This window comes from Piliocolobus tephrosceles, chromosome 13, assembly GCF_002776525.5.
Source record: "Piliocolobus tephrosceles isolate RC106 chromosome 13, ASM277652v3, whole genome shotgun sequence".
Classification (NCBI taxonomy): domain Eukaryota; kingdom Metazoa; phylum Chordata; class Mammalia; order Primates; family Cercopithecidae; genus Piliocolobus; species Piliocolobus tephrosceles.
Window position 1 is genome coordinate 32,967,256 of NC_045446.1, and position 17,898 is coordinate 32,985,153.

General features: G+C 35.2%; 2 protein-coding genes across 9 annotated transcripts in view; one reads left to right on the forward strand and one right to left on the reverse strand.

The window, feature by feature from the left end:
* Positions 1-513, forward strand: part of IMMP1L (inner mitochondrial membrane peptidase subunit 1) — a 76,508-nt gene extending 75,995 nt beyond the window's left edge. For all 6 annotated transcript variants that reach the window (XM_023230302.1, XM_023230306.1, XM_023230304.1 and 3 more), the window contains one exon: positions 349-513. In XM_023230302.1, the coding sequence (XP_023086070.1) occupies positions 349-417 (69 nt within the window). In that variant the 3' untranslated portion in view covers positions 418-513. The remainder of the gene's footprint in view (positions 1-348) is intronic.
* DNAJC24 (DnaJ heat shock protein family (Hsp40) member C24) overlaps positions 1-17,898 on the reverse strand; it is a 67,343-nt gene that overhangs the window by 3,606 nt on the left and 45,839 nt on the right. For 2 of the 3 annotated variants that reach the window (XM_023230309.2, XM_023230310.2), the window contains exons 4-5: positions 6,595-6,663; positions 2,558-2,628 (exon numbers count right to left, since the gene is read on the reverse strand). In XM_023230309.2, the coding sequence (XP_023086077.1) occupies positions 2,558-2,628; positions 6,595-6,663 (140 nt within the window). Of the gene's footprint in view, positions 1-81; positions 2,629-6,594; positions 6,664-17,898 lie in introns of those variants that run through there. The other variant, XM_023230311.1, reaches the window with a different exon arrangement.

A 17,898-nucleotide genomic window follows, 5' to 3' on the forward strand; every position in this document is an offset into this window, starting at 1 on the left:
CAAGTACTTAAACCTAAACCCCTTTGGTTGAAAGTATACAGTTAACTCTTATTTACGAGTAGTAAAAGAAAACACAGACCATATATTCATACATATGTATTCACACACCACACGCATATAATTTCGTGTACAGTGTTTGAATGTTCCAAACTTTGGAGTTTAAACATATATACACATAAGTTTATTTTCTCAAATCTTACTTTGATGTGGAAAATTTTATTCTTGATTGATGGTAAGGAGAAAGTGTTTGTCTGGCATAGAGATAAAGGGACGGACAGCAAAAGGGATTATGATGATACTATAACATTACTTTCACTAATTGTCTTCAACCTCATTTTGGTTTTACAGATTTGGCCTCTGAGTGATTGTGGATTTTTACGTGCCAGCCCTAATGGCCACAGATTTTCTGATGATTAGTAATCATTATTCTTTTGACTTGATTATTGTCTCCTTTTCATGTGAATTTATTACTCCCGTTGAAACCATGTACTAATAAACTATTTGCTATTCAGTTTTAGTTGTTTTTTATTGTTAAATGTAAAGAATATTCAACACACATTCTGTTAGTTCAAAATATATAGGTAAAAATGTAACCCAAAAAGGTCATCTAAATTTTATGATACAAAAATACTTTGGGAGGGGGAACCTGAATGACTACCTCACTTTTGAATTCTTGTTCTTATAGGTATAATGAAAGTAATCTATTCTTCTTAAATATGCCTCATACTTTAGCAGCTACATTTGCAAGTCAGAGTAGTAACTATTCGTATTTATAAGTTCAACCTCACAATGCCAGGTTTGATAGAAAGCTGCTAGTCTACATGCTCAGCCCAGTCATTTGAAATTAAGTAAAAATGTTTCTAAAGGATCCCTTAAAGTTCTTTAAATGAGTTCTGACTTCTACTGTACACAAAATATTAAATACATAGAAAACTGCATCTTTAAGTCATATGCCATCTATAGTTAGCTATAGTGAATTATACTTTATAAAAGTTCATTTCATCAGAGCAGCAGTGCAATGGCTCCATCTTCATAAATATAGGCATTAATACTACATCTTTTTTTTTTTTTTTTTTTTTTTTTTGAGACAGAGTCTTGCTCTGTAGCCCAGGCTGCAGTGCAGTGGCACAACCTCTGCTCACTGCAGCCTCTCCCTCCTGGGTTCAGGCGATTCTTGTGCCTCAGCCTCCCGAGTAGCTAGGACCAGAGGCATGCACCAACATGACTGGCTAATTTTTTAAAAAATTATTTAGATAATGGGGTTTCACCATGTTGGCCAGGCTGGTCTTGAACTCCTGACCAAAGGTGATCCACCTGCCTTAGTCTCCCAAAGTGCTGGGATTACAGATGTGAGCCACCATGCCTGGCCCCAATATTATATCTTAATACTCCAAAATAGAGAAATAATGCACCTATTTCAAATCATTTTTTAAAAAGCTTCTGGCCGGGCACGGTGGCTGACGCCTGCAATCCTAGCACTTTGGGAGGTTGACATGGGTGGATCATTTGAGGCCAGGAGTTCAAGACCAGCCTGGCCAACATGATGAAATCCTGTCTCTACTGAGAAAACTTAGGCCAGGCATGGTGACTCACACCTGTAATCCTAGCACTTTGGGAGGTCGAGGCAGGTGGATCACCTGAGGTCAGGAGTTTGAGACCAGCCTGGCCAACATGGTGGAACCCCATCTCTACTAAAAATACAAGAATTAGCTGGGCATGGTGGTGGGCACATGTAATCCAGCTTCTCGGGAGGCTAAGGCTGGAGAATCACTTGAACCCAGGAGATGGAGGTTACAGGGACCCGAGATCATGCCACTGCACTCCAGCTGGGGCGATGGAGTGAGACTCTTAGAAAAAGAAATAAAAATTAAAATTAAAAAATAAAGCTTCCATTTCCTAAATTACATTTAAATTTGAAGATGGCAGTGTTTACAAGCTTTGGAAATACAGGGCCAAGATTGGAGTCAACACTTTCTATAGTTGCTACTTTGTCTTCATTAACTTTGAAATAACCTTATGAATATCCATAACTAGCCTTCCTTATGGGAGAACTGGCCTCACATTATTCACAAAGATTCTAGGTGTACAACAGACCTATAACTTTAGCAACTATAAACATTATCTGTTAGATCAGAAACTTATTAACTATAAAGGAATATGATGATACTGTTACCCATTCAAAAGAGGAGACATGCTCATATTAAGAAAATTCTTATTTTGTGTCATGGAAAAAAAAATGACATCATAAAGTTCTCAGATGAGAATTCACCAAATATAATCAAATCTTTTGTGACAACTTATAAATTTAAATTATAAATACAAATAAATAATATTCATTCTCTATTAATCTGAGGTGGTCTCTGCTTGATAATTGTATATTTTCTTTGCAAATAATAGGGATGACAAAAAATCCATTTCCTTGAATGGACAAAGCCCAATGGCCTCTCCTCATCATGTCTCTCTACCACAGTTAAAGCATTTCAAGTTGTGAACAATTTTAGTTATAATGAAGGAGTTCTATAATTAATGAACATGTATCACAAGAAATCAGGCTAACTTCTTCTGCTTCATCCTTGGAAACACTGTATTTTCCACCACATCTGCAACTCAGATAAAAAGAGTGATCATCTGCAAAAGAAAACAAAATAATGTTTCAAAGACTTGTAACTACCTCACTAATACCCTTAAAAGGTACAGAGTTTATTCCATAGAAATTGTAAAACAAAACAAAGAAGCTCAGTAAAGATAAAATGTATTTAAAGGAGAACTGGATTTCTTGAAAGGGGCAATGTTTATAAAAATTACCTACCAAAGAATCTTTCTCTGTAGAGGAGAGGGATTGAAGCTATGAATTAAAAGTCCAAGGATTTTGGGAGGACAGGGCATGCTCAGAAGCAACCCATGAAACTTATTTAAAGTTTTCTGTTTTCTTAAAATTCATATAAATTTTACATTCTTTTCAACAATGTATTTGTCTAAAATATTACAGCGAAGGAAAAAGAAAAACAGCCCTACCTGTCTCACTGTTAGGGAAGATGATGCTTCTGCCTGAAGTCTATCCTTTAGAGAAAACCAGACTATCAAGTGCAACATCTGGACACTTCTAGTGTCACACTATTTCAAGAATCTTAAGTCTATAAACACAGCACCATGGTTTTTGGTGGGTTTTTTTTTTTTTTTTAATCCTGTGGGGTATGTGTGTGTTTCTGTTTGTTTGATTTTTACAAATGACACGTGAACCAACAAAATGCTCAAGTGAGATGCCCAAAGGAGGCAATACAGTGCAATACTTAGGCTCCTAATCGTGGAAATTTTAAGTGTGTCATTTTCCTGGGAATTTGAAATGCTTGTGCCCTTTGACTTAAAGAATCTCTGATCCATTGGTCATTCCATTTTACTGTCTCTGAGAAGTAACTGTCAAAGGAAAATAACTTATCAATCACGTTATTTTACCACCATCATAACTGATTATTAGAAAATAAGTCTCAAAGGACTCATGATTTCATACAATCAAATATCTTCATTCACTTATCAAATTTGATTAATACTTAGATCATATCATATATGTAGTGTAAAAAAGCAAAATTGAACTGCCTTGTACCTGCTCTCTTACAAGTTCAGCCTTGGAAAAACTGGCAATTAAATAAGCTTAACTTTATTTGTTTTCTTTTTTAATCAGTAAGGAAAATGAATTCATTCACCTAATCCAGCTTTTTATTCTTTACCACAATGCCTTTGTTCTCCATACAGAAAAATAATTTAATCTTGAATTCAAAATGCAGACATCTTCCCTAAGCCAACATCTACGTACTAGAGCATGTTCTGAAAGTGAATTTTTTAATTATTAAATTGTCTAAAAATGTACATATTCTAACCATTGATTTTCCTAAGCTAAATCTCCCCCTACCCCCTTGTTTTTTTACCACCTCAGTGAACACTGGAAAACAATTTGAGTTGACATGTTCTTGGTAAATGACACAGAGGACACCATGGGCTACTGTGGAGTTTTGTCATAGATGACTCCAAATAATGCTCACTAAAAATTCACATCTTGTAAAAGTTCTGCTTATGTTATTATTATACCATCAAGCTTTTAACCAGGTGATAACTTTTACAGAAACCATCATTTTAAATACTCTGAATGAAGGCCAACAAAATGACCAAGCCGTATAACGACTAAGGGTGAAGATTAGCTTCAATATCTGCACAACTCACATATGTCTTTTAAGCATAATAAAAAGGATCATTTCATACTGCCCTTTGATCAGGCAACCAACAATTTGGCTGTGTCTATCCTATAGGGTTTCATGAACTTTTCTCCTGTTCCAGATCTTCACTTTCCATAGCTATTCTGAAAATGATCCTAAAGGGGATCTTTAAACAAATTTTTCCTTTCCTAGTTGATCACACTTTTTATTTAATTTCATCTGCCAAAATTTCTCTTTTTAATTGGGGAAAAAAATCAAAACTTCTATGATTTGTTTTTAAATATTCCTACAAGAATAATGGTTTCATGTAGCTCTTGCTCGGTATTTTCTCTCATTAAGATTAGAATTATTTCCATCTTTAGTTATAAAAACCTAAGCGTCTAAGTGCATCCTGTACTTTTAAGATGAACTGTATCTGCTTATTACTAATTCATTGGCTATGGGTTGGATTCTTCTACATCTTCTTTACTGTCAAGTTTACTTTAGGGAGTTCCAGGGGCAAAAACACATTGATGATAACGCTTGATGATTTTTTGTTGTACATTTCCTTCCATATGCTAGCATTTTCACTTGTATCAGAAAGTCCATGTATTTATTGACCAGACAGATGCTTAAGACACTAATCCATATTATGTTTCTTCCTTCTCTTTTTAAAAGTTTATATGTATGTGTGTGTATATATATATATATACACACACACACACATATATATATATATATAATTTTTTGTACAGATGTGGTCTTGCTATTTTTTTGTTTTGTTTTGCTTTGTTTTTAATTTTTTTTTTTTCCTGCTCTCACAATCTGTTCTCAGAGTCTTCCTATGTTGCCCAGGCTGGTCTCAAACTCCTGACCTCTGCGATTCTCCAAACTCAGACTCCCAAAGTGCTGGGATTCCAGGCTCCTAGCCCATATTGTCATGTTAAATTAAGATCTTAACATTATATTGTTATATATTTAAAAGGCAAAAAAAATTATAAAAACCAGTTTTCAGTATTTTCACATTATCATACAAAATATATTACCCATATCGACTATAGCAAGAACTAATTTAATAAGACATTAAACACATACAAACATACATATACATACCAACTGATAAGGAGACAAACTATATTTTCAAAACATATTTAGTCTCTTTCAAGTTTGTGTATTTGGCAAAAAATAAAAAGTATATGTGTATATATACATATGTGCATATATATTTTTTTAGTTAGGCAAGTCTCCCTGATAAATGACATGTTCTAGAGTGTCCCACCAACTAGCAGTGAAAAGTCTGTGTCACTAGTGTATTGTTTTCACAGTATTTCTTCCTGTTTACTCTAATGAGACTGTCACCACCACTAGGAGCCCCAGTTATACAAAACCTCAACTTCACCAATTATTCACTGAATTTCTACTCTAGGATTTCACTTGAGGAGTTGGGGGCAGAATGTTCCCAGAGGCAAAGACGTGATTCCCTTTCTAAGTCAATATGGCTTGTGACCCACGTCTTACAGGCACTAAGTTAAGAATTTGCCATTTAAAAAGTAAATTTGGTTTCAGATGGCTCTGTTTTTATCTTCTACCTATCCACACTCATTAGCAGATTTTTATAAACCTTGAGGGAATTTGTACTTCATGCTGCACAATAAGGTTAAAGGGTTAAGAATATCTAAAGATTCTAGGAAATAGTAAGATTTTCTTCATTTACCCAGAGAAACAAGTAAGTATGGTACTCATGGCTTCCGTTTAGTAAAGGGTGTTTTCCAATTTAATGATGTCTAACCAGAACAATTCAAGGAACCATCAGAAGAATGGGGAAACTACATTGGATTTAAGTTCTAAAATTTTAATAACAGAAAAGTAAAAAAGACATGACTTCATGTTGCATCAAGGGAAATGGCAGATATTCTTTTCTTCCTACAAGACAATCAGTATGTGAGAGTTATTAAAAAAAAAAAAAAAGAAGAAGCCTCTTAAAAGCCCTGCCCTGACAGTTTATGATTATATATAAAGGGAAAATAAAAATTCTAAGAGGAATTCATCTTGTCAACATTAAAAGGAATGAAAAAAAAAACTATCGTTTGACATTATTTACCATATTACAATACTACATAGTAATGCAAAAACTAAAGTAAAAAACACAACAAAAAACTCTTATGAAACTTTATGTTCCTAACATCTAATTAGAATATAAAAATAACTGGAAATGAGTCACATAGGAGGATATCAGTCAATAAATAAAGTTTAGAATAAAACAGAAATACTCCAAACAGAAACACCACATATATATAGAAAGCCACACTATTATTTCTTTTTAAGATTTCCAAATGTCCAATGAGTTTTTTTTTCTTATAGAAAATTCCTAATTTTTTTAATGTCAAAAGAAAAAAAAAATTCCAACCTTCATTCCAAGACATTTCTTCAAGATATACTTGAGCATCTACTGGTCCTATATTTCTTAGATCATCTTCTGTAAAATATAAAACATGACACTTAATTGTAAAACATGATACTTTAGTTGTAACCTTGAAGAATGCTAAAAAGGCAACGCCAGCCTGGTCACTACAATTCTAACTTACCTATCACTTAAAAACTTAGACTAGTACTTTTGACAGTAGTGTTAAAGTAACCTGACTTTAGCTGACTGAAAAATCTAGAACATACCATTTCTTATAAATTTTAAGTGAAAATCAATCCCATTTTTCACAACCATGCAACATGGAAAAGCATGAAGTTAATTCTGATGATTCTTTGCAGTCAACTAGTGACTTCTATTTTGTAAGCAGTAGGGAAATGTCTTTGTTTGGCTTTTGTCAGATAAACTAGCTAAGAAAGCAGTGTGGAGTTGGATAAAAATAACTATCTGAACCTTAGTCATAATATTTTACTAACTTTCTAACATTAGGTGTATCGGTTAGTTCATCTCTAAAATAGCAGTTATGTCTTCTTATCTGCTTCAGGAGGGTTGCTGTTGACTGAATTGTGTCCCCCTCAAATTAATATGTTGAAGCCCTAACCCGTAATTTGACTGTTCTTAGACATAGAGCTTTTAGGAGGTAATTAAGGTTAAATGGAGTCATAAAAGTGGGGTTCTAATCCAGTAGGACTGGTGGCCTTAAAGGGAAGGGATTAGAGAGCGATCTCTTTCCACATGCACCCACACATACAGGAAGAAGCATATGAAGGCACAGCAAGAAGGAGGCTGTCTGCAACCCAGGAAAACAGCCCTCATCAGAAACCGAGTCAACCAACACCTCGATCTTGGACTTGCTAGCCTCCAGAACTGCGAGAAATACATTTTGTTTATGCCACCCAGTCTATGGTACTTTGTTATGGCAGCTGAGGCAGACTAATAGAAAGGTGTTCTCTATGTCAAATGAGATCAGACTAAAAGTGCTTTAAAAAATACTACTCTATCCAAATGTAAAAGGCTATTAATCATTTTACATTTGATTGTTTGCAAGAGATTAAGTAACTTAAAGGAATATTTATTTCAGTATTTCAGTAACCCCACAACACAAATGTATTGTGTTGATGTTCTATTGCGTTGATGTTCTATTGCTGTTTCCTGGTCCAAAGTTTTTGTTGCAGATTGAAGGTCCGAGGAAGCCTGGAATTCCACCTACAGTTTGTAACAGGAGCATCTACTCTCTTGCTTAAAACAAGTGTTCTTTGGGTCAAAAATGGGAGCCAAAGATGGGAAGCATTTGTCTTTGTTTTAAAAGGCATGTTATATTTCCTGTATGTTTGTATTGTTCTTCTAGAAGTAAATAATTTTAAAAAAGAAGAAAAAGGAAAAACAAAACAAAACAAAAAACCCTACTAAAATCCACTCCCCACCCCAATAAAATTTTCTTTAGCTGTCTCACTAGTCTCTTGTTCACTTGCTGAAAATGCTTCCCTTTGTTCTGTGATGTGAATGCCCTCAATTTAATTATATTTAGTAACTGCCTGTTCAAAATGTATTAGTGAGTTACATAATTTTAAAATAGATAAAAAGGTTATACAATATTGTGAACTCACCATGGTTTTCTATTAAAGTATGTCAGGTATTATACCACTTCATATTTACTGGGTACCAGTAATCTATTTGTCCCTAAAATCCAAAGATAAGGATTCTGCCTAGTGGTCAGAGATCGTTCCTCCATCTCTGTATGTCTACTGGATAGCTTATGCAGAATCTATCTGTATGCTAAGTAATTTCTGAACAAAACAATTTAATTCCACACTCTATGTAAAGTACAGTAGGCTATATGCTATTCAGATATTCCTAATTTAAAAAAATTCTATCTAAAATTCTCATGAGTGGGGCAAAAATCTTAATCACATTTTAATTTCTTACTCAGAAGGACCAGGGTTGTTTGCTAGAATTGGGAGATTAAACAGTTTCAGATCTGAGGAATGGGGGTAATAACTGGCACTTATCCTATTTAGGGGAAAAACAGGTATACATTTCTAACGAAGCCACCTGTATTCCAGGGTATCTTATAGACATTTTAAGAAATTTTGAAATCAATCAAAGCAAATCAGACAAGACAGAAATAATGACAAGATGAATCAGCTTTTTTTTTTTTTTTTTTTTTGAGACGGAGTCTCGCTCTGTCGCCCAGGCTGGAGTGCAGTGGCCGGATCTCAGCTCACTGCAAGCTCCGCCTCCCGGGTTTACGCCATTCTCCTGCCTCAGCCTCCCGAGTAGCTGGGACTACAGGCGCCGCCACCTTGCCTGGCTAGTTTTTTGTATTTTTTTAGTAGAGACGGGGTTTCACCGTTAGCCAGGATGGTCTCGATCTCCTGACCTCGTGATCCGCCCGTCTTGGCCTCCCAAAGTGCTGGGATTACAGGCTTGAGCCACCGCGCCCGGCCTGAATCAGCTTTCTTAATATAACCTATCTTGAACCCCCCTAATATATTAATTATACAAAAAGACAACCCATTCATATATATTCCATGATGCCATTTTTTATTTAAAAATAATAAATTAGAAATGACTTGCAAATATAACTGCCAATCTACTGGGAAGCTATTGTTCTTCTCAAATAGTTACTATTTCATGTGCAACCCTTTCTATTATTCTACTTACCCAAAACAGTGGCTTTTTCAGTTTTATTACTATGTTTTCTTCATCTGTATGTATAGGAACTTTAGAGTAGCTACCTATTTCTTGGTTGAAAAGTTAGCTTAGACCATATCTCATGGGAAATACGAAAAGAGAATACACAAAAATGGTTAGTACCTTGCCCAAGAGTATATTAAAACACTTTCATATTCTGTGGCTGTTTAAACATCTGTATGTTGACCTGATTATTCAGTACCATGGGCACAAACAGCCCAGGTTCCTGTAGGGATTCTGGTTTTAAAAAACCAGTATCTGACAAAAACTATAACACACTGTATGATTACCCGTTACACAAAATGTAACTGGCAAAACTACCCTATGATGGGGGAAACGAGGAGCTAGTGGTTAACTGGAAGAAGTCATAAGAGGCTTTCTGGGTCAGACACCGTGGCTCACGCCTGTAATCCCAGCACTTTGGGAGGCCAAGGCAGGTGGATCACCTGAGGTCAGGAGTTTGAGACCAGCCTGACCAATATGGTGAAACCCCATCTCTACTAAAAATACAAAAATTAGCCAGGTGTGGTGGTGTGTGCCTGTAGTCCTAGCTACTAGGGAGGCTGAGACGGGAGAAATGCTTGAACCCAGGAGGCAGTGGTTGCAGTGAGCCGAGATCGCACCATTGCACTCCAGCCTGGGTGACACAGTGAGACTCCATATCAAAAAACAAACAAAACAACAAAACCAGAGGCTTTCTGGTTAAATGGGTGTGTTCACTGTGAAATCCATCAAGCTACACACTTAGATTTATGCACTTCTCTATAAGGATTAAATTTTTAAAAGTTTTAAAGGTAGTATGTTGAGACTCTAAGTGGCTACATTTTTAAATAGAAATAAGAAAAGGAGAAAGAAGAAACTCAAGAAGGTGTATATTCTTTGAAAGGATTATAATCTAACAATTTCTGAAAAAGGCTAGGGGTGATTAACTCAGGGGAAAATTGGATCCCTGGAGAACTGTATAATGAGCAGACGTGGTACACACAAGTAAAAGGTGAATCTAAATGTGGCCGGTGGGGGGTGACCAAGATCCTTTGTTGAGAGGCAGGTGTCCAGGGATGGGGCAACAGCAAATTCCCTCTCCTGAAACCCCACTACAATTACAAAGAAGGAGCACAAACAAATCAATGTTTTTTTTCTTTTTAAACAATGATCTCTGCTTGTCCACCATTGTGGTTATAATTAAAAAACTTAATTCTTCCCCATCCTCTAAAGTAACTTACAGGAACCCTGTAATTAGCTTTAATAATTGTCTACTAATCACGCATGGCATTTTCAAAACAGATAAGTTAGTTTTCTTTTGTAGTATTACATAAATATTTTTCTCTTGTAATAAAACATTTTAATAGGTATCTAGAAAGGTAAATCCTATCTCCTAAAGTTCCCCTGTTAACATGACACTACTAAAAGGCTTGAGAAAACATAAACTGATTTAGAGAGTAATTTAATTAAATGAACAGATCCAAGATATTAAATTTGGAATTTTTGATACAGAATGGTAGTAAGCATTTTGAAACAAAATACAGCCATTTGGAAATAAAAAGCATTGTCTAGCATGTGGTATACTCTTATAGTGAGTCCAATGATACTAAATGATTGCTGATTCTTTTGAAGTAAATGGGTTCAACTTTTTCTAAGGTATCTAGGAACATTAAGGTCTGTTCATACCCTGTGCTGTGCTCACAAGCTTAGCCAAATACGGAAACAAGAAAAACTTCCAAATCTATTTACAGAAGTCAGTACATTATAAAGAGAGGTTCTTGAGAAATCTAATGTTAAAATCAAATAATGTATGTGCTTACTTGAAAAAGAATCTTTCAACCTTTAGAAGTATAGGCCCTTCTGACCTTGTGTTCTATTGGATTTGTCTGACAACAAGAGGTGAAAGAATTCTGTGGTTCCATTGTCTCAACAGTGGGATCTAAGAAAACACTGGCAGGACTCATCAGAGAGGTTTATGAGCCTGCAATTCAAAGAGATTAAAAGGAAAATCTACGGAGATTCTTTCACACTGAAGAATAACATTAAATAACTATTAGCAGCTTGGTTCAGTAAAGCTTACTAGAGCTCTCGCTGGGTCATTCACAACTTTCTAAAAGAGGAAAGGTTTTTTTTTCAGCTCCATTTGGGAATCAATAAATATTTTTTACTTCTTACAAGACAATGGAATTCCTGTCTTTTTAAGCTTCCTTCTAATGATGGTAAAATTTCTAAAACAACTCTTTGTTTCATGCCTAAATAATTACACATCCTAATCCCAGGAAACCTTTTCTATCTGTAGTTACAATTTAAAAAATAAAGTAAAAATAAAAAATAAATAACAGCAACAAAAAACTACAGGGGAGAGAAATTTAACTTTATTCATTATGGCAGAGATATTTCAAAGTCCCATTCAAACCCATACTGGCCAAAAGATCAAGTCCACCTGCAGCTCTGTCCATATTATTCATGTGTGGCAAGTGCCACGTTATTCACATGAACACCACATCCCCACAATGCTCTCATTTAGCAATTAGTCCACTGTGTTTATTTTTATGCCATTTCAAGTGTTTAAAGTTTATTTCACACTTAAAGACATCGGTGTGTAAATTAAAAATAAACAGCAGTTTTTCCTTTAGGTCTAATTCAGTATCTTGCTGTCTTAAAACCAAGTGATTTAATTTTAAACCATCACCTCATTCTTAAAGAACACTTCACTATACATAATTAAATTTTTTATGTAGGAAGTAACTTGAACATAATCAGTTTCCTTGTCTTTAACATGTCTCTGCTCTTGAAAAATTCTCTACCTTGATAAGAGATTGAGAAACAGGCAACATTTAATTTGAAGCCTGTTCTTTATGTCATAAACCCTATAATCCTTTCCCAGATGAATCTGAAGAGTCATTAGTACAAGGCTTTCCACACTGAAGAAAAACTATAAACTTGGAACCTGATTATGAACTTGAATAACTGTGGAGCTTTTATAAACTGTAGGTAAACCCAGTGTTCACTGAAGGTACCAAATGAAACCCAGAAACTGATTTCCTTCTGCTTCACTAGAAAACACATAAAAGAGCAGCAGAAGTAGGCCTGGTCTCTTGTTCTGACCCTCAAATATCCCTCGTACGTGACTATCTGGAACTACAAATAGTAGATTGTACACAACTCATACAAAACAGTGATTGAGAAAAAATGGCTTTGAATTCCCCTCGATCAACTACTTTATGTGACTTTAGTCAAATTACTAAACCTGAAAAACAGATATTCTCTGAAAAACAGATATTAATATCTTTCTCACAAGGTTGTTAAACAATGTTTAAAAGAACTACCACAGTTCTATTGCTTAATAAAAATGACAGTTACTTTTAAACTACTGTTCTCTCTCAGTGTTTGTGTTGAACTCTCTATACCAGACCATAAGAAAATGACTAAAAACCAATCCATTATTAGTAGGAGAAAAATACCTCAAGTACCACAGTGTAGGAAAGCAACTCTTGACTTTGGATTTATAAGTGTTGAAGTCTGATGTACTTTGCTATTGTATGACTCATTTTTATCAAAGTCACAGCCTATATAATTATTCATTCCTTCCAAAATATCAAACATAGAACCAAATGATAGGAACCAGATGAAAAACAGTTCAAAATAATTCTGTGGTTTTAGTTCAGAGGGCACAAATGATGATGGATTAGAACACCAGAAGGCTCTGGTGGGTGGTAGGGAGTTGGGGGTAGGGATGGAAGGACCTAAATTGAACCTTGAACAAAGAATAAGAATCAGAACAGGAGGGTGGTTCTGATTAATAACAAACAGTATAAACAGATGTATGTCTGGGAGCCCCTAAATGGACCAGGGGACAAAATTCACATTAGGTTTGAAATAGGTAATAAGTCGGAAAAAATCGCAGGGACAAGCTTTAAAAGCTTCTGTCCCATTTAAATTCCAGGTGAATGGGTAGGTGTTATTTTGGGAGGGTGTAGAGTTATAAATGTTCTTAAATAGAGGTGTGAGAATAAAGAAAGCTGCTAGATCAATCAAAATGTAAAGTACTGTGGGAGAAGGCAGTAATAGAGAATGGAAGGCCAATTAGCAGCTATGGAAATAATCTGGGTATGTTTTATAATCTGGGGATGGACTATGTGGTAGCTGTGAGAATAAAAGCTCACACAGGGGAAACAACATTAAAAAAGAACAAATGTCAACTGCCATTTCTGATTCATTGACTGTAACTGAAGCAAAGTAGAAGTAAACAGAGTGTAATATGAAACCAAGGTTGAGGAAAAAATAAGAAAGGTGACTCGGTCACTCTTGATTTTGGACCCACTGATTTCAATTGGGTCAAATAACTAAGTGGAAGTTGGGAGAGAGGTTAAAGTTGGAAACAAAACTTCCTAAAATCTTAGACTTCTCCATTATTAAATCAGAACTCTCAAGTCTGTTCAAGTGTCCCAGAATAATAACTATAATCTTGCCCATAGGTTTCTATAGCATTACTTGAAAGTAGCCAAACTTTTACTCAAAACCAATGAAAAATGATCCTAAAATACATTTTCATTGCACAAACAGTTATTTGCATTCAAGTAAAAGTAGCAAGTAGTGTGAGTAGCCATCTTGCAACAAGTAAGTTGGGGCGAGGGAACCTGCACAGAAAGTTTTATCTATACTGTCTTCTCCCACTCAAGATAAAGCCAGTCCCCAACTGTCGAGATGGATTTTCTGCATCATTTCACATACTTATTTTTCTCAGAAACGGTCACCAAAAAAACATACCCCGTGATGCTTATCTTCCACATTTTACCTGAAGCAAATTTTTACAACCAATTTTGAAATTCCTAAAATCAAATGGAAATATTATGACTATAAATGGACCCTAATCTCACTAATTCAAGTATTTTGTAAGGGTTAGCTTTAGGACACAATTTCACAAATATCCACTGGCCTTAAGTTATTATTCCTAACAGTTAACCAAAATTTATATTATCTACATATTTCCCTCTTATGGAGTTTCTATAACATTAACATGCTTTTCAGGAAGGGTTCTTGAGTTTAAGAAATTCCATGTTGATTTATCTGACACATGTTGGTGGGGTTTTAAGGTATGTTCCTCATTTGTTTTAAGATTTGCTTATCTTCCATTCCATTTATTTGATTATCTTTCCAAATATTTATCGTAATAAAGGGATGGAGTAAATTGTGTAATACAAACCAGAAATGACCTTTTGTATCTACCTAAGCAGAACAGTTGATTAGCTTTGAGCACAGGCACACTCACTTTACAATATCTGGCCCAATCCCATCTGAGCCACGCTGTTTTGGGTATCCAATTATGTAGAGTGAAGGTTCCACCTTACCAAAATAATTCACTAACAGAGTACTAAGATATATCCTAATATAAAATAATGTATCAGCAAGGATTCCAAACACAATCTATTCTTTTAAACATTATTTAATCGATTAACTGTATTTGAAGGTTTGCTACTCTTCAGATCACAGAGAAGTACTTAACTCATAAGCTGTGTCACTCTATAGAGCCACTAAGACATCAGGGATCTGTGACTTTCACATTACAAAGCTATTGAATCATGACAACCATTATTTTCCCATGATATAATTCTGATGTGTTTTTAATGTGCTTAATATATAAGAAACTCCCCACAAGATTTAAAAAGGCCGTGAAATCTACTCAACAGGTATTATTCATGTGAACATTTTATAAATCCTGAAAGGGTTTTCCAAAGTGCTCATCTGGTTGAAATGCAAAGCCTAATCTTGAATAACTACATGCCTTTCTGGGGGACAATGGAAGCAGCCTTTGGAGGCATCCTCAGAAGCAATAAGGTAAATATGCCAACTAGAACTAATTGATTAAATTCACTAGTTAACATTGCTTTCAAAATGTATAATCTCTGGGAACTAATTATTACTCATCTTTTTCTTAAATTTACTTTTCTTCAGCCTGGCCAACATTACCCTAAAATGTCAACTAAGCATATAGAAGTAGGAATGAAGGAGAAAAACACATATGTGCAATACTTCAGGTTATCTGCCCTGGAGTATTACTTCTTCTTTATTGGAAAGAATACATTTGATCATTTCTTTTGAGAAGCAAAGAAATAAGGATGTCAAGTGTCCCTTTAAATTATCTTTTAGATAAATATGGTTGCGGGCAATATTGATGAGGCTTTCCTTAACACAGAGCACCAACATGGAGCTGTGAAACATGAGAAAGCATTCAAGATCAGCTAATAAAGCATTTCCTACCTCCTTCCCAAGTATTACAGAGCTCAATTTTATTTTACATTGCAAGTTAATGGTGGGCAGGAAACAAACATATTTAAAGCACACCCTATGAAAAGAAAGATTTACAATGAACTATCACCACACGTAAAAAGAGTTCTGTATAACAAAGCTATTTCCATGTCTTCAGGGAGTGACACAGAAAAAAAGAGTGCTTTGACCTGGTTATAACAAACTCTCTCTCTCTTGGTAACCTATCCTGGTCTTTAACAAATTATTACTCTCAAAGGTTTTGCTTCCAGCAAACCTAAATCCTCACTGTTAGAGAAGTTCAAGTTCATTTCCTTTTTTTTTGAGGAGTCATTTTACTGAAGCTGAGTCAAGAAGAAAAAAAGTAATAACAGTATTCAAAAGAAATAACAATATGAAAGTAGGTTTATTGCAAGAGTTTTGAAAAATAGCTCTGGTATGAAAGGCTTAAAAATAGCAATTATATTTGGATACTTTCCTTACCTAAACAGTAAGTCAATCTCCATTTAAAATTGAAACAAAGTCATCTCAGTATCTGGAGCCTCTGGTAAAGGAGGAAATACTAAATTTGAGGTACTAAAGTGTTATGAAAAGCTGTCCTTCTAGAACAGCTAAATTCAGTAATATGCTGCCTGAAAAACTTGCAGAGCAAAGTGATAATGTCTAAATTCCAAACTATTTATCTGAATCATGAATCAGGTCCAACTCTCACAGTATTTAGTTTGTCTAAACTTCATTGTGACCTCATCTATGACCTACAGGAGTACCCTGTGACACAGCAGGCCACAGGTGCTTCCATTAAGAGCTTAAAAGTAGGACTCAAAGCTCAAAAGAAATCCACAGTTCTAAGGACCTTTCGAAGACAATGAAAAAGTCATGAATATGGTATTATTTGTCTTCTGACATCTCTCAAACCTTCCTGCATGCCATTTTATGCTCACTTTTCCTGGTTTCCTATTTCTTTCTGTTTCTGGCCTACCCCACCCTGTAGCTTCTTGAGAAAATATTTTTATGATTCGTGATCCCTCCCTACCTCTTTTTAGAAAGCAGGCTTCTAGTCAACTTCACTAATATGTTCTTAATAGTACATAGGCTGTGGAGTGGCAAAAATGTAGAGTGACATTGAAAGTATATACCCTATACTCTTTAGGGTACAATGTTGTGTGAATTATTCTTATCTCAAGCAAACTGGCACCCGATATACTAGAGACTAGTAAAGATGTGCAAAAACACATGAAAGAATCATCATCTCCAGTAGAGCGTAGTGGCTTTAGGAACATACATTTCTAACACACAACACATTCATGTGCATTAGCTTCAATTCTTTCATAGAAATTACATGAACCAAGGTTAAAAAGACACCTATGGGTAGAACTTATCATCAAATGAAGCCATTTCTACATTCTTTTGCAAGAAGTACAAACACACTTAAAAAATAAATACATTAGACAGATGCTGATTATGCACCCAGCAAAAGCAGAAGCCAATATTCAAGCCATTTTTGAAAATTAATCCAAATTATTTGCAAAGGTATACTCATCAGGTGCTTAATATTTAAGAAAAAATTAAGCTCATCAGTCTTTTAAAAAGTAGTATGGCCTGAGAGCTGATTAGTACTATAAATAAGTCACTCTTACAAACAAATACTCCAGTACATAAACAGTTCAAGTCTTTCCACACAAAAGTATCACACACAGCCTTTAAGAAACAATTTTTTTTTGGTAGAAATCCCTCTGAAAATAAATAGGGATGTCTTGCAAATGTCACTGGCTTCATCTTATAATGCTGTGTTTTAAAAATAAAGGCTTGCTTCTCAAATCAAATTTTGATAACCTTAGTGCTAACAAAGCCTCAAAATCATCTTGTGAGATGTGATGGTGTGCTACTGTAGGGCATGGGAGGGGATTCAATAAGCAACTACAGAGACAGTCAGCTTTTATCAACACATCCTAGTCAATGCTGAGCCTGATGTGCTATTGGAGAGAGCGACTGAGTGTTTTCCCCTCGGGCTGTAACTGATTATTGACTCCTCCCATTAGCATGTGGAGTGCATATTGAAGGTTCAAACACAAGGCTGAGGGACTCCTGTCCCTAGGCCAGTGCTGAAAGACAGCCTATCACTTTGTGTAACTGCAGTCCATGTGTGACAAACCTGACCTATATTTCTCTTTCTTTCTCACAACAGCTTGTCACTGTTTTAAGAAGCTATTTTCTAAAAAGCATAAAAGAAATGACTTTTAAAATTGCTTAGGTAATCTGCATTCCTAAAATATCATTTATACCAATCATAAGGAATAGTTTATCCTGAAGATAATCATGAAACTCAGCCTAAAATGAGCTCAAAGA